General features: G+C 39.6%; 1 protein-coding gene across 1 annotated transcript in view; it reads right to left on the bottom strand.

Annotated features, from left to right (window-relative positions):
* Window positions 1-3,237: 3,237 nt before the first annotated feature.
* The window catches only part of myo7aa (myosin VIIAa), a gene marked incomplete at its 5' end in the record, with an annotated part of 33,789 nt that continues 13,754 nt past the window's right edge, over window positions 3,238-23,272 (bottom strand). The window contains 34 exons of the mRNA XM_083886689.1: window positions 3,238-3,376; window positions 5,505-5,624; window positions 5,810-5,893; window positions 6,101-6,217; window positions 6,416-6,601; window positions 6,685-6,791; window positions 7,210-7,297; window positions 7,395-7,508; window positions 7,578-7,683; window positions 8,265-8,420; window positions 8,588-8,730; window positions 9,144-9,312; window positions 9,539-9,663; window positions 10,204-10,394; window positions 10,577-10,746; window positions 10,987-11,113; window positions 12,164-12,281; window positions 12,396-12,563; window positions 12,689-12,916; window positions 13,161-13,334; window positions 14,015-14,134; window positions 14,385-14,511; window positions 14,601-14,728; window positions 15,903-15,992; window positions 16,116-16,292; window positions 16,422-16,628; window positions 16,711-16,920; window positions 17,264-17,371; window positions 18,208-18,426; window positions 18,558-18,642; window positions 18,729-18,823; window positions 21,339-21,431; window positions 21,736-21,894; window positions 22,043-22,180. Of these exons, the coding sequence (XP_083742815.1) occupies window positions 3,284-3,376; window positions 5,505-5,624; window positions 5,810-5,893; window positions 6,101-6,217; window positions 6,416-6,601; window positions 6,685-6,791; window positions 7,210-7,297; window positions 7,395-7,508; window positions 7,578-7,683; window positions 8,265-8,420; window positions 8,588-8,730; window positions 9,144-9,312; window positions 9,539-9,663; window positions 10,204-10,394; window positions 10,577-10,746; window positions 10,987-11,113; window positions 12,164-12,281; window positions 12,396-12,563; window positions 12,689-12,916; window positions 13,161-13,334; window positions 14,015-14,134; window positions 14,385-14,511; window positions 14,601-14,728; window positions 15,903-15,992; window positions 16,116-16,292; window positions 16,422-16,628; window positions 16,711-16,920; window positions 17,264-17,371; window positions 18,208-18,426; window positions 18,558-18,642; window positions 18,729-18,823; window positions 21,339-21,431; window positions 21,736-21,894; window positions 22,043-22,180 (4,740 nt within the window). The 3' untranslated portion in view covers window positions 3,238-3,283. The remainder of the gene's footprint in view (window positions 3,377-5,504; window positions 5,625-5,809; window positions 5,894-6,100; window positions 6,218-6,415; window positions 6,602-6,684; window positions 6,792-7,209; window positions 7,298-7,394; window positions 7,509-7,577; window positions 7,684-8,264; window positions 8,421-8,587; window positions 8,731-9,143; window positions 9,313-9,538; window positions 9,664-10,203; window positions 10,395-10,576; window positions 10,747-10,986; window positions 11,114-12,163; window positions 12,282-12,395; window positions 12,564-12,688; window positions 12,917-13,160; window positions 13,335-14,014; window positions 14,135-14,384; window positions 14,512-14,600; window positions 14,729-15,902; window positions 15,993-16,115; window positions 16,293-16,421; window positions 16,629-16,710; window positions 16,921-17,263; window positions 17,372-18,207; window positions 18,427-18,557; window positions 18,643-18,728; window positions 18,824-21,338; window positions 21,432-21,735; window positions 21,895-22,042; window positions 22,181-23,272) is intronic.

Raw genomic sequence — 23,272 nt, forward strand, 5'->3', positions numbered from 1 at the left:
CCAGGAGGAGGGAAGAGGGGGGAGAGAGAGGGAGAGAGAGGAGACTGAGAAAGACAGAGAGAGAGAGAGGAAAGATGGTGAGACAGGAGAACGCTTTATTTTGAAAAAAACAAGTGTCAAATCAACATTAATAACTAAATAAGCAACAATTCATTGGATAAATAGTTGTTTATTTTTGCAATAACATCCAAGCTTCCATTTAAATATGATATATTATTTTTTCTGATGATAGTTATTCAAAACTTATTTAATTTGCTATCTGTTCTCAGTGATATCTGTAAGCAGAAACCAGAAATGTCATGTCTGCGATTCTGGATTCACTGTCACGGAATGAAAGATAATAATCCCATGTTTAAAATGTGGGTCATATGACCCTAGAACAGGAGAGAGAGAGAAACTCTCTCGTCTTTCTCCACCTCCTCTGTCGTCCTCCAACCGCTGGGATCTGAAAAATGAACTATACCAAATGTACCAAACCTCACACTGATCTGTTGTGACCAGCGATGGAGCAGAAACTCTTTCGCCCAGAGGCCGAACGCTCGAGAACGTTTTTCATCTCCGTGTCGTTCAACACCAGCTGAGCTCGACATCACACAACATCGAAGAAACTCACAAAAGAAAGAAGAAAACTATACATTAATACACGACTGCTGTAGTTATACATGAGCTGCTTTCACTTTTACCGTCCCGTGTTTCTGAGTTTTAAGGCGGAGGAGTGAAAAAGCTGATGGCGGCGAGGCTCGCGGACACATCTGGACGACCTGTAAAATGGACTCCAAGTATGTTTTTCTTTACGAATTCTGCTTTCATGTTGAGCTGTGCAAGTATCAGGTGCATCAGACCAAACCTTAAACTACGTCTTAATCTTTAATCTCTGTGTATCTGTAGCTGTTGGATGCAGTGTATTGATCTTTACAATGTTTGACTGAATGAATGTAAACCAGAGGCTCGAGAAGTTACCGTTAGTCCCCCCCGTCTTTGTGGGAACTGCAATGAATGTATTATCGAACGAGGCCATGTTTCTCAGAAGCATGAGAAATGTTGTGGCCCGGGATCGTTTCAGTTTGGCGACAGATTTGTGCCAAATGAAGTTTTAGCTCTTCTAAATAAAGATTATTTAAAGATGATGTTGAGGAGCTGGAGCTGGTTCTTTCACGGTCTCAGATCTTCAGGTGTGACCTCAGTGTTGGAGATGAAGCAGGACGCGCCGCTGCTGCAGTAAGTGCCGTTTAAAACACTTTGCATTCACCCCTGAATAATAAATGTACAAAAGTTTGTTTATACAGTTTAACAGCAGGTGTGGATCGATGCTCGGTAATAATCTACAGGTTTCTATAGCAACGATTCATCGCTGCATAATTCACAGATGGCTGCTCATTAGCATTTTACACAACTCTCCTTTCAGTGAGTGTATTAGTAATGTCTGCCCACAAGAGAGCTGAGGACAGGTCAAAGTGAAAAGAGAAAACTATTTACAAACAAGTTCCACATCAGAAGATGTTGATGTTGACGTTTACCCTGTGAAAATCCTGCACTTTCTCTGTGTGTTTTGATGCAGGTGCAGATACAGACAGAAGATCTTCAACTCCGCCTTGATGAGGTATGTTTTTATTTTATAATTCGTCTAAAGTGATTGATTAGTTTCACTGCACCTAAAATCATGAAGTCGTTTTCATGACTTTCGCTTTGATGTGTTAAGTTTCTTCAAAAATGTTATCTTTCATTTCTTATTAACGATAGAAAACAAGACCTCAGGGCTGTAAGTGCACAATTCTTCAAAATGTTTAAACAAAAATGACATTTGTAACAATAACATACAACAATAATGAATGCACTGTTAGCGTGATCGTATTTTAACAAAAATATATCTCATGGTTTCATCATGTTTCTGGTGTTGGATATGAACAACTGTTATCTTGTGACCTCAGTTGTACATTCTTCCTCCTCCTCCTCATCATGATGATGATGATGATGAGGATGATGAATTTCTATGAAACTACAGGAAAGCACAGGATGCTGGGTAATGTTTTTCTAAGTATGTTGAAACGACAAGGCGTGACATGTAAAACTCACTTACACAAAGGTGTAAACATTAACAATGAGTTAAGTATTAAAAATCCCAACAATTCACACATTACACACATTTTAGGCCATAAATAACAACAGGTCTAATGTGTCTCACATAATGACGGTTTGTGTCCAAGCCAAGAAGAAACACAGTGACATAACACACTTAGAGAACAGTCAGTGTTTTCAGAAGCAATGAGGAACAAGAAAAGCAAAACTAAATATCTACAGCTTCAGTGTGGTTTAGGGATAGATTAACTTAATACTCGTTACAAACAAACAATTGTTGGACGGAGGAAAACAATGCTGACATTTTACATCCTTGCCAACCTGCGCCACAGGTCAGTGTGTTCTGTCCTGACAAACAGACTTTCAAAGTTATTATAGTGACATAAATGTTTACATGCACTTGAACAGGTGGAGGTGAAGCTGTAAATGTTCATTACATACATGTATTTATTTAATATAAAAGATCATTCCTAGTAATATCAGTATTATTCAAAATGAGATGATGAACCAATTACAGTCATTAGATGAGCTTCCTGACATCTGCGGCGCCACCCACTGTTCACTTTGTTCATCTATTTAATAATGTAATGGCAGTTCCTTCGACAGCAGCCACATTCAATTTAAGGCTGTTTTAGTAACTTATGTGACTTTGCCAGTTACGTGTGGATAAAAAAAACAATGTTTACAAACAACATTTTTTGCAAGTTCTTCTAAACTGATTTTCACGTATAAGGGAAAGTGTCTTCTCACTCAGTCCAGAGCTTCATTACTCCTGTAAATAAATAGGTCAAAGGATGTTACCGTAATAAGAACATCAGCAGCCACAGTCACTGAATGTGAAGATGAGGCGTCTTCAGTTTAATCGGTTACTGATGTAACCATGGCAGCAGGAATGACTCCACTCGCAGCTGAACCACAGCCGGGTTCAGGGAGTCTCAGGGAGTCACAGGTAGTCGTCCTCACTGGACAGCTCGTCCTCGTCATAGTTGGATTTATAGTTGTAGTGGTAACGGTCGCTGGGGCCTTCGCCGGGGTCGTCGCTGCTGACAGCTGAACTCTCCCCGGTGATCTTTGACCCTTCTGAGCTAGCAGAAGGACAGCGGCTCATCCACCACAGCTGGTGGGCGAAGGTCCGCCCCCAGCTGCAGTGCTGGCCAATAGGGCGCAGGAGCCGGATGAGCTCAGTGGCCTCCTGCCAGTAAGAAGTTCACTTGCTTTGACCGCGCCCAGAGCGCTGCTTGTTCATCGTGGTCAGCATCTGACTGATGTAAGACGTCAGAAGGTCATCCATCTTGTAGCCCTGTGGTAGTCATGGAAACATCTTTAAATTTGACTGAAATTAAGTTTATTGGAGTAAGATACGGAAGCATGAAATGGATCAGATGTTTTGCCTTTTGAATTAATGACAATTCTTAAAATACATTTTGAGAGATTTGAGATGAGATTTTTCCTTGAAATAAAAAAAACTTTTTCTTAAGGAGAATTGTTTTTGCCCCGTTTTTAAATTCATGCCAATTCTTACAATGAATAAAATTTGAAATTTTTTTTGGTCTCAGTTTTTCTGAATGATATTTTCCCTTAAAATGTAGTTTTTTGGCACAAATTTTCTTCATATTTATTTCCCCAGAATTTTTTGAGGACATTCTTCCGTTTGGTTCAGTTTTTCTTAATGATAACTTAAAAAAAAAAAAAAAAAAAAAAAAAACTTTTTATGAATTAGATTTTTCCTTACAATTTTGTCTATGTTGTCGAAATTTTACAAAAACATCATAGTATGTCGTTAGTTTTTCTGAATGATATTTTCCCTTAAAATGTAGTTTTTTGGCACAAGTTTTCTTCATATTTTTTTCCCCAGAATTTTTGGAGGACATTCATCCTTTGGTTCAGTTTTTCTTAATGATAACTTTAAAAAAAAAACTTTTTATGAATTAGATTTTTCCTTACAATTTTGTCTAAAATTTGACAAAAAAGTCATAGTATAGTATGACTTTTTTTTTGGAAAAAAACGTCATACTATACTATGTCGTCCCAAATGTGACAATTAAAAAAAATTAAAAAATAAATACAAAAAATACAATTTTGGTCCAAAATTTGACAAAAACCATACTATACTATGTTGTCCAAAATTTTACAAAAACATCATAGTATGTCGTTAGTTTTTCTGAATGATATTTTCCCTTAAAATGTAGTTTTTTAGCACAAGTTTTCTTCATATTTTTTTCCCCAGAATTTTTGGAGGACATTCATCCTTTGGTTCAGTTTTTCTTAATGATAACTTAAAAAAAAAACTTTTTATGAATTAGATTTTTCCTTACAATTTTGTCTAAAATTTGACAAAAAAGTTATAGTATAGTATGAATTTTTTTTGGGAAAAAAGCGTCATACTATACTATGTCGTCCCAAATGTGACAATTAAAAAAAATTAAAAAATAAATACAAAAAATAAAATTTTGGTCCAAAATTTGACAAAAACCATACTATACTATGTTGTCCAAAATTTTACAAAAACATCATAGTATGTCGTTAGTTTTTCTGAATGATATTTTCCCTTAAAATGTAGTTTTTTGGCACAAGTTTTCTTCATATTTTTTTCCCCAGAATTTTTGGAGGACATTCATCCTTTGGTTCAGTTTTTCTTAATGATAACTTAAAAAAAAACTTTTTATGAATTAGATTTTTCCTTACAATTTTGTCTAAAATTTGACAAAAAAGTCATAGTATAGTATGACTTTTTTTTTGGAAAAAAATGTCATACTATACTATGTCGTCCCAAATGTGACAATTTAAAAAAATAAAAAATACAAAAATACAAAAAATACAATTTTGGTGCAAAATTTGACAAAAACCATACTATACTATGTTGTCCAAAATTTTACAAAAACATCATAGTATGTCGTCAGTTTTTCTGAATGATATTTTCCCTTAAAATGTAGTTTTTTGGCACAAGTTTTCTTCATATTTTTTTCCCCAGAATTTTTTGAGGACATTCTTTCTTTTGGTTCAGTTTTTCTCAATGATAACTTAAAAAAAAAACAAACAACAAAAACTTTTTATGAATTAGATTTTTCCTTACAATTTTGTGTAAATTTTTTTTTGGAAAAAAACGTCATACTATACTATGTCGTCCCAAATGTGACAATTTAAAAAAAATACAATTTTGATCCAAAATTTTACAAAAACATCATAGTATGTCGTCAGTTTTTCTGAATAAGATTTTTCCTTAAAATGTTGATTTTGAGCAGTTCTTCTTGATGATAATTTTTTTTCAGACATTCTTTTTTAATTAGATGTGAGATATTTCTTAGTAAGATTTTTTGCTGGGAAAGAAAATTGGCTCAGTTTTTCTGAATTGATGAGAAATTATTTGCATTAAATTTTTTTTTGGGCCGTTTTTCTGAACAAGATTTCCTTAAAATGTGTGCACTCACCAGTGAGGTCTCACACAGCAGTTTACTTCCTCTGACCAGGTTGCCGATGGTGATGTGAAAGTAGGTGTTCCCACTGCTCCAGTTGGAGATCTTGGTAAAAGGGTGTGTGGTTACGATGTCCTGCACAAACACAGATGAACAGTCAGACCTTGTTTAAAGGTGTGCTGCCAACAGGGAGACTGAACAGAGCACACACACAATGATGGCATTCTCAGGTTACTGCAGGTAAAAAACAGTATTGAATGCCATAAGTTTAAGGAAATAACTGATTTAAACATGAGAAATTCTGACATTAAAACACAAACCTTGGTCTTTGGATCGATGAGACTGACTCCGTGTTTGTTGATGGCGATCAGCAGGATCTCTGGGTAGTTGGGTTCTGTGGTTTGCTAAAGACAAGAGACCTTGATTGTTATTGGATTGTATAAATATCCATTGATCATCGTTACTGTTAATATTTATATTTCTATTTACAACATATTATTGATAAGTAGGTATTCCGGGGAAAAAATACCCACATCATGCTCAATGAGATGATGGTTAAAAAAAAATACATGCACTTGCAGACAGCAAGTGAAGGGCTCAGGTGTGTTTACCTTGACCTCAAAGAAGGCGGAGCCAAAGGTTGGCCATTTGTAAATGATCTTCAGGAACATTAGCTTGGCCTCTTCCCTTGATTTACCAGCTTGTTTATTGAAGTATGCCACCACAGACTGTAACACACAAACAGTTTTAGTCATTGCCATGCACACGTTTACCTCGAGCAACAATTTGTTTTGTCTTTTTAAGTATGGAAACATTTATCAACTAAATTTAGAAAATAGAAATGACACCAGTTGACTCCAGAGTACAAGAAAACAAGTCAACATATGTTATAATCTCAATTAATAATATTGATTTTGTAGATTTACCCTTTTCCAGTCGTCTGGTGACATCTGACGAATGAGATCCTGGGGAACCAGCTCCCGAAGCATCTTGGGAATAGAAGGAAAGTGGGACTTGTCGTCTTCAAACTTGACGCGATAGATGAGCGCAGCAAGCTGGAAAACCTCTTCTCGCGAACATTTGTGGTAACCGCGCAGGTATTTAGGAAGTTCCTGATGAAAGAAAGTTGTTGTGAATTACATTACATTATTAAGGGTAAATGCCAGGTCTTCAGTGTGAATACAACTAGACTTACCTGGTAGTAGTGGAAGATGGAGTCGGCAAAGGAGTCCTTCCCTGGAACTGTACTCGTCCATAACTTCTTCATGAAGAACACCTGATAGGTCAGAGAGGGAACGATACCTGGGAGCAAGGAGAGAGTCGTTAACTCGGTGTCTTACCCAATGACATATCAGCATGTAGACTAGCAGAGCTGGGAATCTAACCCACAGCCTTCAGCTTCTGACATCTCAAATGCATCCAAAATGCATTCAAAATCCAGTCAAAACTGGCTTTAAAAATTTTAAAATAGACGGCTACTGACAAAGAATGTAAAAACAACTGATAACAGATTGAACTTGATGAGACAAAATGCTGAAACAGGAAACATTGAAGTTTGGTTTTCCTTGTGGTGGTTGTTTGGTCACTGTGATAAAAGACCGGTATGGACACGGGTATTTTTCCTCTGTCGTGTCATAATAAACGCTCCTGCTGTGGAAAATGTGATGTATATGGAGTGAACACTGTTCTCTGTACATGTCGAACAGATACCGTTACTAACCGTCTTTTGCTGGACGTGATTTCTTGATCCAGTCTGTCAAATGTCTGACAAAGTCGAAGAAGAAATCTCCCTCTGGCACACTGATCACCTACAAACACACCGAACACACACAGTTTGATTATGTGAAAGAAACAAAAAGGGGTTTTAAACATTAAACGTGTGACAAATAATCTTTGACCTCTGACCTTGTCTGAGATCTTCACAAAGAGGCTGAAGCCTTCAGGAGACTTGAGCAGCAGTCGGGTTGAAATGTTCAGGCAGAAATCCTTTGCTTTGGTGCTGGACTCCACCTCAAACGCCTGCAGATTTCACACAGTCACTCAATAAAAGCGCTAACGTTCTCTGTTCGTGGTGTCAGTGTGTCGTACCTCATCTGTGTCATCGGGGAAGTAGACTTTGTGGAAGATCTGTGTAGTCTTGTGTTGGATGGCCTCCACTTCCACCAAATGAGGAGGGTACTTCCTGGATCCATTACTGTAAACATAACATGGACAAAAAGACAAGTGCTAACCTTTCAAAGCTTCAAAACTCCACATTTATTTTCACAATATGCTTGCTACAAACATTCCTCAAACATTTCTCTCCTTTATCTATAAGTCAGCTTTTAATGCAGTGCATCTCTGATCCTGATTTAATTAAAAAAATATATAAAAAATAAAATTTAGCCCCTCCACACTAATGTAAATGATCTGGTACATGGCAGGAGACTTTGCCCTATCACAGGGAAGTTCACAGGGACAGAGGGCACCTCCTATTGGCTGCTCCTCTACTGAGCAGCTGCACATACAAGAAATAAAAAAGTGTACAGGAGATTCAGACAATTAATGCAATAAAATGTGTTTCTATAATTCAGAGATGCAGAGATTGACTCTAATAATCTGACGAATGAAGAATTTATGAAGAATTGAATTTTTAATCTGCAGATGAGACTCGAGGACTTTCACACCCACTCTACTTACTGCAGCTTTAAACTGTATCTAGTTAAAAGTATATATCTATGTATGTATATCTATATATACAGTTATAAAACCTTGTTCGACAGTAATAAGTTTTACCGCAGAGCTTTGTGCAGCCTCTGCATGCAGTCTGCAGAGAGCGGGTGGTGCCTCTTGGACTGGAGGAAACGCTGAATGTGAGGCAGCAACACGTTACTGGGAGGAAACAGACCAGAACACAACCACAGCAGCTCCCAGCCTTTCTCCTCACTGTACCTGCACCAGCACAACAACATAGTTAATAGAGTTTTACACCAAATGCAACAATAGTTCTAAAATTAAAACTTGTTTTCAAGTTTTACTTAATTCTTTGTAATGAGTCAAAGTCCTGGTGTGCGAGTGTTGCGTCAGGATGTGATGTTTCATGTCGACTGTTCACTCACTTGACGTGGTTGTCCGTGAGCTGTTTGATGATCTGACAGTAGATCTCGTCTTTCAGCGGTTCGGCCTTCAGCGCTCCTTCAAAGATCTGGTCCGTTAACTCGTTGACCGAGCGCGTCCGCTTGGACGGATAGTCGCCCATATACTTCATCATAGGTGGGACAAATGTCAAGGAACAACACAACCTGGTTAGACTAAAGACAAATTACAGACAGTTCGTCCATGTGTCTGTGTGTGTGGGTGGATGAAAATCTGGATTGGTATTGCCAAACTGCTGTGTAATGAAAAACTTACAGAGAAGCAGATTTGTTTTTTGAAATATGTATGAAACCCATTGAAAACCCATGAATAATTCAAATCTAAGGTTGTTCTTTTAGTATTAGTACTGTGTTTACGCATTCTAACTTAAACATTTTAAAAGTATAAAAAAGCAAAACATATTCACAAGTATAATACAGAATTTAATACAGATAAAGCTTTGAAGTGAAATTCAGGGACGACAATACAGAGTCAAATAAATCCAAATGAAAAAAACCCATTTTAGTGAGACTGTAAAGTTTGAAGGATATCTATGAAGGCCATGCAGGCGTCCTGAGACAACTCCTCATGGTTCACCACCTTCTTCAGCAGCGGCTGTTTGAGCGGCTCTCTGGTGCAGGTCCACATTTTGTCCTTCCCACGATTCTTAGTGACCATCACTCTGCTCAGAGTGTGTTTGGGAGGAGGTCTGGAAGAAGAAGAAGAAGAAGAAGAAGAAGAATGTCACACTAGTTTGAGGCTGTTGATGGTTAACATTGTTGACCAACACCTCCGTGTTAATAACGAGACAGTGGTGATGAGGGAAAAATCCAGTATGTTTCAGATTGAACTACTACATTACTGCGTGTTTGTAAAGATGTGAACACACCGGTGTTTATTGTTTATGTCCAGTTATGTTTTGTGTGTGCGTGTACCTGAAGTAGTCAAAAGAGAACTCCTCCAGTGTGTAGGGTTTTACTTTGCCGTCAGTCTCTGGAATGACGAGCTGCGAAACACGAACTGACTGCTGCCGCTGGTCCGGTGTCATGTTGACCAACGCCTGATGTGTGGGATTATACCAGATTACACAACATTAGATTATATCTTCTTTGGAAAAAAAGAGGTAGACACTGTCAGATTATGTCAGATTTGTTTGTAGAACATGCACATGCTTTGTTTACCGAATTGTTGAATTAAAAACGTTAATCTTCCTATCTTCCTATCACACTGTTATATTTGTGACTCCACTAAAATCCTGCATGAATTCTAATGATGGGACCGTACCTATGTTCCCCGGGTCCTATGTTCACCGCTTTGTATGTGACCGGGGAACATAGGACCCTTTCTCTAACCCTAACCCTAACCCTACCCTTTTTCAAAAAAGGGTCCTATCACATACAAAGTGGGGAACATAGGGCCTTTTTTGGAAAAACGAGGAACATAGGACCCGGGGAACATAGGTACAACCCCCTAATGATCCCTTACATGTCACATGGTCATCATGTATCACAAACATAATCTGATCTAGGACCACATACTGAAGTGACACAAATCTGATTTGACGTGAACGTAGCCTTAGATTTTTTATTCTTCCGCTCACCACGATTTCCTGCTGAGGTCGGGTCATGGAGGGCAGGACGTACACGCAGTCAGCTGGGAAATCTCCTTTTTGATTGGTGCGTTCGTTGACACCGTGAGCCCAACCAGAGTTAAGAACCTGCTCGCCAGTGTCCTGGTCCAACAGGATCAGGTCGCCCTTCAGGAAGCTCAGGAACGTCGACTCCTCGCCAGCTGTGGCAAAAACAAACAGCACAGTTTATTCTCAGGTGAGATCAATAGTGTTATTTGGCATCTTCTTTAGGGACCAAACTAACAAAGGAAAAAAATGACAACAAAATGTAGGAGTTCCCTTAATTTTCACTGAGCATTGTGTATGAAGCTTGTTCATCACTTGTTGAGTTTTGAGGACATACTTGGGTTGGGGTTGTCTTGTAGTGCGACCACAAACTTGGACCTCTTCCTCAGTCCCTCCAGGAACGTCACCACCAGGTCGCGGATGTCTTCTGCATTGTTGGAGGTGAAGGTGTACTCGTCTCCTTTGATGGTTGCCAAAGTAAAACTCTGACCCTGCAGCTTTCCTCCTCTGAAAAGTGAAAAATATGACAAAATAGGCTGATTAACCTTTGCCCTGCAGAACAAAGGATTGTCTGATCCCAAATTCCAAAGTAGTTTAGTAAAAACTTTACATTAAGGTGTTTTTAAAAAGAATCTAACGTTTACCATCACAGGGAAATTAACCTTTAAACTTTACTGTCTAATCTAACCATCCAAACACTTGGATGTCTCTCCTCTGTTAAGTACCACAGCCCCCAACATGCCTCACCTGCTGCTGGAAACTGCAGTGATTTCTGGGAAAGAGAGCTCCAAGAGGACCTGCTCCTGCTCGTCCACAAAGTAAACACCAGTCCAGTTAACAGCTACGATCAGGTCGTTTTTAGGCAAACTGGGACCTGAGAGAAGACACAGAAGAAATCACAGAAACATTTTCACTGAGTCACTAATTTAATTTTGAATTTGAATATGGACTTTGGATCATTTCTGGTACATAAACCTCTGCTTTAAAGAGTAATAATTAGGGCTGTCAAAATTAACGCGTTAACGCAGGGTGATTCATTTGTGGAATTAACGCATTCATTTTTTTAACGCATTAACGCACTTTCTCACTCATCGCGCTACGGGGAGACGTGCAGTTTATGAACAGGCAAGACAGGCAACTGCTTGGGGCCCCGAGTCGATAGGGGGGCTCCCGACAATCGGACCTTAATGCATCAGTGAGCAGCTGCATCCCCGTCTCCCTTAAACAACAATGGTTGATTTGCAATGACATCTCAGTAGTAAACCTCCCTAAAGAGGCCCCACGTCTCCTCACGCTAACCTGTGTGAAGCTGAAGGAAAATGAAGAGGAATTATCAATCAGGAAGTTAGAAGAGGAAGAAAAAAAGAGGATGAAGCTAACGCTAACTAGTAGAAGCAGTGCTTCACAGTGCTGATGAGAAATATCCTGCTGTGGGTTTAGTAAGAAAACTATTTAACTTCTATACTTTATATTTTGTTTATAATGTGAGTTATTTACGGTGCAATGTGTAGTTTTTAAAAAAAAAGTTTTTTCTAAGTTATTTACAGTATTTTATTTTTTCTATTTATTTATATTGTCTTATAATGTGGGTTCTTTACAATGTAATTTTTATTTTTTACTAAGTTTTTATAGGTTTTTACAAGTTATTTACAGTATTTTATTGTTCTTTACATTTATATTTTCACATACTTTATTTATCTCTCCGTTCCTACAACAATATAAAGAGAGAATTATCATTTTTCTGGCATATTTACGAATGGTAATTAATCGTGATTAATCGTGATTAATCCACAGCTACCCTGTGATTAATCTGATTAAAAAATGTTATCTTTTGACAGCCCTAGTAATAATCTGTTTTGGATGATTGAACATTGGGTCACATGTGTGAAGGTGTGAAATATGTCGTAGGAGACGCGACGGTCACCTGAGAACTTGAAGGCTTCGTAGAAACGTGAGAAGAGCAGCGGCCACTTGTGTCGAGCAAAGTCCACCACTTCCTCCTTCACCTTCTGAGGGTCAAACCTCTTCTGAGTGTAGATTCCCTAAGAAGATACGGCGGGATCACAAAGTAAGTAAACTAAGTAAGCTTGCGATGCAAGTTGGTTGCCAGATAATCACTAAACACAGGGAGAATGTGGATAAACGTTGTCGAGCACCTTCTTGTGAGCAGCCATGATGAAATGAGCCCATTTCTCCACCGTTTTGGAAGGGTTGATCTCTCTGTCGGGGATGTAAGACGGGATGAGGCTGAGCAGACGCTCCTGAAGAATCTCTGAACCGTAGTCGATGTAATACTGCTGAGAGGCCAGCTCTGACAGGTCATCCTGAGGACACACACACACACACACAGAGCAGTCAGTTGGTAAGAGGTTGTAATAATGAGGCAAAAAAAAAATCACATATACATTTAATTTCACGTAAATAGCAAAGCAAAGTAGAATTTCCTCACCCTGTCGCAGCGATACTCTCCAAACTTGACGCCCCTGACGATTTGTTGGTAGATGAGGTTGGTGGCGACCAGGTCGTCGGAGGGACAATGCCAGGGCGTGAAGATCTCTTTCCTGAAGAAGAGCCTCCAGGGGGCGTTCCTCTCCTGCGCTCCCTGCTCCTTTGCATACTGCTCGCACTGCGACACGGCATCCATCACATGGTCGTTCCCGCTGCCTAAAGAGGAGACCTGCGGGAAGACGATGCTTTCATTACCATGAACGATGATCCAACTTATAAAACCTACACTCAGGTTTTAATGTCTCCTCCTCAACACACTCATGCTGCTGCACACGTGTGTTTTAATTTAAAAAGGGGATATATATTATGCAAAATCAACTTTTTAATCATTTTAATACTTATATTTGGGACTCTGGAGGCCATACCAGTCCCCAAAGTGTGAAAAACTAGTGAGTTCAGGGACCTTGTCCCACCTTGTCAAACAGTGCGATGTAGAGGGAGAAGCCAAAGCGGTCTTGCAGGTTGATCTTGTCGGACAGAGCGCTGCACAGCTCCTTGGCTGTGGTGGCCGAGTCGGTCAGCAGAGTTTTGGTTGTACCGTCCATGAACGTCACCGGCAGCATGATCGGTTTCTTCGACTTTGTAGCCTGGATATACAAAGGGTTGAAAATTACCACGTCATGGGACTAATAAAATCATTAATCTCAGATGAAAACAAATACCCTCACTATTACGCTGTGAGATAAATAAAGTATCTATCTATCTATCTATCTATCTATCTATCTATCTATCTATCTATCTATCTATCTATCTATCTATCTATCTATCTATCTATCTATCTATCTATCTATCTATCTATCTATCTATCTATCTATCACACCAGACCACATTCACTTGTAGATCTGAATGTTGTCGACCACTTTGAATGAGAGAACTTACATTTATGGTCATTTGATTGATGCCTTTTGTTCAAAATTATGTTTTTTTATATCCATGTTTCTGATGTTCTTCTAAATTGCATCTCACTTTTTATGCTAATTCTTTAATCCCTTGCAATATACTGTTTCAGCTTTTTGTATAAAATGTGTTTTTATTCTCATTGTTTATTTGCGACGTAGCCTGTAGCAGTGTGTTGTTGTTCACATCTAAAGAGCAGAAGATAATTAAAATATCAATTCTAATTAGGATAATGATGGCTGCTGCATAATGTGGTGATTAGTGACACTTGGGGGGGGGAAAGGCTGAAAATTGCTGCTAATTATAACCTTGTTAATTTGTGACTAATTCTAAATTTTCTTCACTAAATAAGTCAGATGTGTGTTTGTACCTGCAGCTCCAGCCAGGACGGAGGTTGTGTTCTTGTTCCGTTGACAAACGTTCGTCTCAGCCTCTCTTCACAGTACGGAGCGTAACCTGGCGGCCCGCTGTTGATGAAGTTCCTCAGGTACTGACAGTACAGATTAGTTTTGTAAATATATGTACATTTCACAAGCAAATACAGCAAAATATAAAGCTGTAAACTCCTGACGAAGCATTAAGACGGTAACATCACAATAAGTTAAGATAACTGCAGGTTTTACAGTTGTAAACATCATTTTTTTAAATGTCGTCGATCAAATTAGCTGTGGGAAAAAACATTTGTCCTTCCGTTTATTCAAAATAAAAAAAATATTAGGAAATGTTGAGTGTGATCCGACCTTGACAAACTTGTCTGATGGAGCAAAGCAGCCGACGCACAGAGAGATGAGGATCCAGCCACGAGCGTGAGAACTCTTAGACGGGTTCTGACTCAGCTGCTTACAGATCTGACAGTAGATCTCATCCCTAACACACAAACACACACGGTTAACTATTAAACCTTACATCATATTATGATTATCACATTTAATGTCTATGTGTGTGCGCATGCGCACCTCAGTGCTGGCCTCAGAATCCCGTTGCCGATGATGAAGTGAAGTTTCTCCAGGTTGGACGTCGGCCTGTCCTCCAACATGCTGTTACCGTGGACACCGTACTCGCCATCATTGAGGCGCTTGGTGACCTGTAAAGCATCACAATGTGATTTTTTCCAGTGGCTGTGGTTTAGTGATAGAGCAGGTTGCCTTCCAAGTGGAAGGTCGTAGGGTTCAATCACCAGCTCTTCTAGTCTACATGCCTATGTGAACCTGAGCAAGACACTAAGGCTGAATCCCAATTCCACCCCTTAGCCCTCCCCCTTCCCCCTACCCCTTGTTTTTGCGCGTTCATGTGAGGGGTAGGGCTGTCTCATTTCTCATAAGGGTTAAGGGATAGGGCCAAGACGTAGGTCTACGTAGCCCTTGAAACGAAGCTTCCTCAGGACCACACTTGAAACGGAGGGCTTTGAGGAATTTCACAGCTTCCGCCGCGTCACCTGTCAGCGAAGTTTGAAAGCTGGCCGTTAAAGACTCGCACAGATGTATTTTCAGTATTTTAATCACGACAGTCATGTGTAATGATTGTATTGTGGTCTTCTTCAATTGTCAACGGTGTTTCTGAATCACTCGTCAAGTTTGTTTTGAATTACTAGCTAGTCGTAGCCGATGCTATCCCGGCGTTCCTTTCGTAAGTGGTTAGCTAGCTGCTATCGCTATTTTTTTTACATATTGACAAATAGTGCCGGAGTGCACAGTTACGTCTTCAGGACAGAACAGGAGATTCTGTCCCTGCTCTACTCCGCTCAGCTTTCTCCCTCTGCACCGTGTGTGCATGCGTGTGTGTGTGTGTGTGTGTGGTTATGGTAATGCAGCGGGTCTGCAGTCGCTGTAACTGTGTGTGTGAACACTCCTCACAGCGTCGCTGCCGATGTCGTTGGTTAGCAGCTGACAGTCGTAAAAACAGAAAAATAGCCCAGGCAACAGACATTACTTGTGAGGACGGCATTTTTGGATTGTTACATCAACAAGCATCGCATCGCATCGGCTTGTTGATGTAACAGTCCGCGAGCGTCAAGTCCGGACGACGTGATGACGTAATGGAGGTGTGTCTCATTTCTTAGGGGAACGTTCGTACCCCTCGCTCCCTCAACTCTGTTTTGAGGGCCAAGGGGAACTCCGACAAAGGGGTAGGGGGAAGGGGAAGGGCTAAGGGGTGGAATTGGGATTCAGCCTTTTTAATCCAAAATTGCTTCTAGCAGCTGAGCCAACAGTGTGTGAATGTGTGTGAATGGGTTAATATTTTTTCCTGCTGTCTCTCACCTCCTCCGTGATCTTTGATTTCTTCTTCAGGGTCAGAGACACCAGTTTGTGTCGGACACTGTTCTTCTTGTGGCTGTCGGCGTGAGGCGCCTGGAGACAGAGGAGGGTGACAGAAATCTCATCAAGAGACCAATCGAGAGAAGTTTCTGCCCAAAGCAAACAAGACACGTAATGACTGAAGGCCATGAGCCGTCTCCTCCTCCTCCTCCTCACCTCCCCCTCCCCCTGCAGTGCCTGCAGCTCCCTCTTGTACGTTTTCTTTCCCAGCGTCTCGTAGATTTTGGTCATGACAGGGATTTTCTCGCTGCCGTCGCTGATGGCCGTGTGGTACTTGGGCTCCGGCAGATCTCCCATGAACCTCAGCACTGTGATCCACACCGCCAGAGCAGCCTGGGCCACGACATGGAGAGATTATTAGTTATTTTTATTTAGACATTTTAAACATTTCATATGATTGCATGTTTTAATCGATACACAATAAAGCAACTGTTTTAGGAGCAAAGGTAAAAGGTGACGTACCAGCTGATCTCCCTCGTCGTCATGGAAGAGCAGCGGCTGTTTGAGGGGGCGTCGGACGTAGCTGTGCGTGGTGGTGCCCTGGAAGTAGGTGGCGGCAAACTTGGCAAACTTGTACTCGGATAAATCCTCTTCATCATCGTCTTCAGGCAGAGGCAGAGCCTCGTCCAGGTCCTCCACCTCCATCTCCTGATGTGTTCGCTCCAGGTCCTGCAGAAGAATCCGATGAAAACCTTTAGACTCAAACTAATGTTTTCATATCACATAAAGAGGAGACTGTATATTAGCTGACCTCAAAGCCAGCAGGGGCTTGTCCCTCCTGACCCGGGAAAGAGCTCGTCGTGCCCAGGAAGCCAAACATCTTGTCCACCATGTCCGAGTCGTTGACGGGCTCCAAGCGAGCCTTCTCCATCTGCTCCACCAACTCCCTCTTCTTACGAGTCTCCTCCTTCTCCTTCTTCTCCCGCTCAGCGTCCTCTTTGGCCAGCTGAGCCAGACGCTCCTAGAAAATAAAAAGCATCACATTAGCTTTTCGATGGAAAAGAAAACTCTGCTGGGTTCCTCAGCTGGATAGATGTTTTTACCGTCTATCCTCTTAACCTCCTGCTCTGCTCTCACGGTGATAATTCCTCTGCTAATCTGTGCTGAAGCACCACTAAATAATAAAGTATTCCCACATTCACAGTTTAGCATTTATGTCAAGAAAAAACATGTAAAGCAATAGTCTGAATGATGTTTAGTTTTGAGTGCATGTAAACACACACTTTGTGTAAAAGCAGGCAAATTAAATTCAACAAACTAAGGTTTTAAATCATCTTTAAACACGGTTCCTTGTTGAACTCCACCTGGTGTTTGCGTTCGGCCTCAGCCTTCGCTCTCTTCGCAGACATCTGGTTCCTCAGTTTGGTCTCTTCAGCCAGACGCATCTTCTCCGCCTCCAGCCTCCTGCGATACTGAGGTGAGACAAAGAAAGGTCGGCCATTAAAAAACAACAGCAGCAGCAGCAGCTACAGCAGCAGGTCATTACACACACAGTTTGTCTCATTAACATCTCGGTTCCACTAAAACAGCGTGTCATCAGTGCTGAGTGGAGGGACAAACAGAATAAGTGTGAAAGAGGGAATTAACTTGAGGACTTGCATGAATTTTTCAAATTCTACAAGTATAAATTAGGGCTTAAGAAATTACAAGAAAAGATAAAAGTTTGAAATTAAAAGTGTCTTATCAGGTTATGTGTATTCAATCATGTTTACATTTAAAATGTGGATTCACAGAAAACATTCACTTGTACTTGGGTAAATATAGAACTGCAACAATGAATCGATCAGTAACTGACCATTAAAATGTGTTTTGTTTGATTCTTACTTAAAGAAAAATAACAAAATAATTATAATATATGTTCTTTGCATTATTTTGAGGATTGAGAATGACTCACAGTTAACATTTTACACATTTACAGACAATTTTGGTACCTAAAAACCAATCAATTAATCAAGAAAATTACTGTCAGAAAAATCCATGATGAAAATTATTAGTTGTAGACCTAAATTAGTGCTAACATGCATAGAACAATGTACTCTCTTATTTTGCATTTACATTTTTTACTGAAATAAAATAAGCAAAGTGAAATCAAATTGACAAAGTCATAGTTTTGATTCATTTGATAAACTGATGAGGTTTTATGTGTAAAATGTTGATTGTTCATATGAATTTAATGAAGCAAAATGTAAAATGATATATATTGAAATACTGAAGTGTACATTAGTGCAGTTTTTAGTGGAGTTTCTACCTCTCCCTTCAGCCTCTTGTAAAGCCGTCGAGCGATCATTCCTCTGGTGTACGCCTGGATGGTGATGACGGCCCACAGCCGGTGTCTGAACGCCCGGCGCACCAAGTATCCCCGACAGTGACCCTGGAATCTCATGATCCTCTGACGGGCGACGTGATACGACGCGCAAAGTTTCCGCGAACGGACCAGAGCCTGCAGGCGGGAGAAGCCTGCCCGCATCTGAAGAGACACAGAGAAGAAAGGGTTTTCAGTCATGTCGATATGAAACAGACCTGAAAACACTTGTCTGTCATTCAACATGTTTGCTGCCTGTGTGTGATGTGGGTGTAAAACGCAGAGATGCTCCTCACAGCTCCGTAGTTCTTCCGACACTGGTATCCCCTCCATGTTTTTTGGATGACCACGGCCGACTTCCTCATCCTCAGGAAGTTGGACCTGATGGCAGGAGACACGGCAAAACATTAATTGCCAAGAAATACAACTCTGATGTGGTCAAATTCACACAAGTTTTTCCAACCCACCTGTCCTTGAAGCCTCGAACCACCTTCTGGATGAGAATGACCTTGTCAGTGATGGCTTTGTCTCTCTCGATCTCCAACAGCATGTCATGGTGATCCTGCACATCAGCAGAGAAAAGCAGTGATTCTTTTTAATTAACTCTGGTTAATTAAAAAACCAGAGTTAATTGACATCAAAACTATGGATTGTAAATCTAGTACAGGCCACGCCCCCAAAACTATGTCAGAGAAATGTTACACAATCATCAAAAACACTTTTGTTTTTGTGCCTTTTGAAGTTTGTAATCTCAGAAAGTGAACATTTTCTAATCTCTGAATGTTAACGTTTTCTAATCTCTTTTCTAATCTCTGAATGTGAACGTTTTCTAATCTCAGAATGTAAATATTTTCTAATCTATGAACGTGAATATTTTCTAATCTCGGAATGTGAACGTTTTCTAATCTCTGAATGGGAATATTTACTAATCTCAGAATGTGAACATTTTCTAATCTCAGAATGTGAACATTGTTTAATCTCGGAATTTGAACATTTTCTAATCTCTACATGTGAACATTGTCTAATCTCAGAAAGTGAACATTTTCTAATCTTGGAATGTGAACATTTTCTAATCTCAGAATACAAACGTTTTCTAATCTCTGAACGTGAATATTTTCAATTTGAGAATGTGACTATTCTCACGTGTGTATACTCTCTCGTGTAACAGTTAATATATTACTTTATTTATATGAACTGTAACAGAATGTTGACCTGTTTTCTCTGACCCACAATTAACTATTTGACTCACTAGTCTATGAGTTTTGAAGTTTGAGTTTTGATTAAGTTGAATTTGAATCCAATCTCAGTAGTCTCAGTAGTTCTAGTCATAATAAACTTTTAGACAAAAGCAAAGTTTGTTTACAAACACACTGATCATATAGATAAATCACATCAAAGTTATTAGACTTCACCCTCAGGAAATGATCAATATTTTGGTCACTGCTGAGGAGTTTCAGTCAGTTTAAAGTCAGGACACAATAAAGCTGCGCTTTCCTCCTGCAGGCTTTAATCTGACAGCTTTTTAACAAACATCTGAAACTCCTTCCACCATGTCTTCCTCCTGTGATCTGTCCATCTGTCCATCTGTCCTCTGGCTGATCTGACCACATCCTGTCAGGGAAGTGTGGGTAGTACGACTCCCCCCCCCCCGCCTAACCCTACTGCACTTTCTACCTCGTGTCCTGTTTCCTGAACGGAGACTCAACAGAGACGAACGCTTAAAACCACAAAAGCAGAGAAATAAACCTGACTGTTCCAGTGTGACTGTGAAAGGGAAACAAACATGTACATGTATGTCATCTCCTTTCAGTCAGGGGTCGAATATTTCATTTCAGGAGCAGGGACAGCTCGACACACAAGCAAAGCAGTTTCTTTAAATCTTTCTTTGTAGGGAGAACGACACAAATTGACTCTTTCTATGACTTAGAGAGCATCAGGTGAATGGCAATGAAAATGTAAATTTGAACATTTAGGCCACAACCAGGGTCAGAGACCTCCTTATTTTGTGACTGAGTTTTGTCCAGGTTTAAACCTCAAACAGCACATGACATAATAGTGTATTAAATGTTTAAAGAGTATCTTGAAAGGCTGACAATGCAGAGATTGAAATGAAAAACATGTACAGTACCAAGACTCTGAAAATCTGGATTTAAACTAACGATTGATCAACAGCCACACAGAGATTAAAAGATATTAAAAAATAAATACCACTGATCACATAATCTTCAATTTCTTCTTGTTCAGTTTTCAGCTGCAGAGCATGAGAACAACGTTTATGCGTCTGAATCTCATTTCTGGACTGAGAAACGTGTAAAAAAAATAGCGACAGGCACACTTTCACACACTGACAACACAAACTGCTAAGCAGCAGTCATGCCCACATGATGTTTTCATTTCACCCCAGAGGACAGAAATGACAGCGTCACCTTGGCAACCAACCAACCAACGGATGTGCCTTTACTGTGACTTTTGACCTCAGGACACCGCCTGCCCTCACATGGCGGGAAAGCAAAACACACACACACACACACACACACACACACAGACACACAGAGTTGTGCATACACAAAGTTGTAAAGATAAGGAAAAAACCCACATGAACAAACATGTTCCTGATGGGAACTGAAACAAATGCTCATTTTCATCAACAAAGAGAGCGAGAGATGAACCAACAAACACAGTCTTTCCAAACAGTGAACATGTGAACTGGAAACAATCACAGCAAACTGCATACGTTCAAAATATTTTCATAATATTGAAAATAAAATTCCTGTTTTCATTTTGTGTTTGAACAAGGTGAACATTCATATTTTCCTAAAGGTCCTTGTAGACATTAAGAAAACAGAACTTTGTTATAATGCTGTGGACTGTATTTTGTGATTTATCATATTATTTGATCTGCCATTTCAGAATACAAGCTCCTGATATGTGTGAGAAGGTTATTCGTATGGTGTCAATAAACTTTATTTATGTAGTTATTTCCCAAACGTGCAACAAAGTGTTTTATTGTTTCTTCTCAATGTTAATATCATCACCGAAACTGAGTTGGATTGCCCTTTAAAGTGGGATTACTGTACCTTGAGGAAGATCTTGGTTTTTCCCATCTGCCAGTCGTCATCTCGCCCGAGCACCGCCTCAGCGATTCTTTGACAGGTTCCCCTCAGGTCCTCCTGATGCAAATGATGCAAATATAGAACTTTAATCCAAATGCTTGACAAGCTGTAATAGTTACGACGAACTCCACCATCACTGAACAACATGACGATGATGTTTGAGTATCTGGATTATTAAATCATTTTGTTTTCCCAAAGACTACTGTGCAACATAAATAACAGTTTAATTCAACTTTATCCTAAATGTTATTTTTAAAAATACAAATACTAATGTTAAGGGACGGACAAAAACAGGAACACGCTGGTCTCTGAGAAAAACTGGACAAACACACACTCACGCGTGGCTGTGGTTACACTGTACCTGTTTGTATGCCGGTTTGACTCCAGGCATGAGCACACGGTAGCGATCCACAAACTCCACAAACGTGTAGCGGATGGGATATCCTGCACGTCGGATACGAATGGTCTCCATCATCCCCGAGTACCTCAGCTGACGCACGCACAGCTCCCTGTCAAATAACTACACACACAAACATGTTTCAGGGTATGGTGTTAAGTGTTTGACACTCACTTTGCCTTAAAGTGTTTTTTTTTACCACTGTTTAGACAAAGTGGTTTTAACCATTAATTCTTTAAAAGATTGTTATGTTTATGTAGCAGCTACTCACCATGGGCTTCTTGAATTCATTGGGTTTGATGCAGCGAACAAAGAACGGCTGACAGACGCTCAGCGTCCTCATCAGCAGCTCAAGAGATCTTTTAAACTGACTGCTCAGTGTGGGCGAGCGCTTCCTGGTCTCTGCTCCCTAAAAGAAAAAAAGAAAAAACACAGAGAGAGAGAGAGAGAGAAGTAAAACAGTGTAGAAAGTGTCAGGGTCAGAAACAATGAGGACTCTCTTTTTCTGTTCCTGAGCTCTGACACCATTTCCCTCGCTCTCTAAATATAATTGTTTGGCTGACAAAGCAAGTTTGGAGAAAGAGCAGAAAAAGCAATAACTGTCCACTGCATCAGTCCAATCATCAAATAATCAATAGAATCATTAGCACAATTACTTTTTAAACCTAAACTGACAAGTGTTCACTATCACCATCTTATTCTGTATTAATTGTATTAATATTAACACACACACATACTAGTAAAAACAAATAAAAACAAAATTGTGCTGTTGAGCAAGGCACCTAACCCCCTCACTGCTCCCCGAGCGCCGCTCACTGGCATGGCAGCTCACTGCGCTGGGTTACATGTTCTACACCTCACTGTGTGCTGTGTGTGTTCACTAACTCACTGCAGAATTGAATTTCCCCTTGCGGGACTTAAAGGGTTCTTAATCTAATCTTGAAATAAACTGAATATTGGGGAACTTATTATACAAAATGTTACGTTATTACAGAAAATAATGGACATCAATGTTCATCATAATCTACAAAGGGAATATGTATAAAATATCTGATTAACTTAATCTCTTCTACATTTTAAATCAGGTGAAAATACAAATACAACCACATTATTTTCTATATTCTATATTGGTGTATAATTAGAAATGTATGTTTTGTATAAATATTCAAGATAAATGGACTGGACTGCTATATTTAAAAAAAAGAAAGAAAAAAAAAGAGGTAAAATACAATACATATTACATTAAGTACTATAATTTAGCAGCTTCTCTTGAATACTTTCCTCCACTAGTTCACAACACATTTTAAAGTAATTACAATTAGAGCTTTTAGGATTTATAACACATTTTAAATGTTTAATAGGTTTTAAATAAAGTAGCATTTTACTTACTATCAGTTAGCCTAGCTTAACACAAAGGAAATAGCTTCACGAACGCTGCCTTATACGATGATTTATTGTGTGTAATACATATATTCTGGGTGTATATATAATATATATAATA

Source organism: Microchirus variegatus, assembly GCF_963457635.1.
Source record: "Microchirus variegatus genome assembly, chromosome: 3".
NCBI lineage: Eukaryota > Metazoa > Chordata > Actinopteri > Pleuronectiformes > Soleidae > Microchirus > Microchirus variegatus.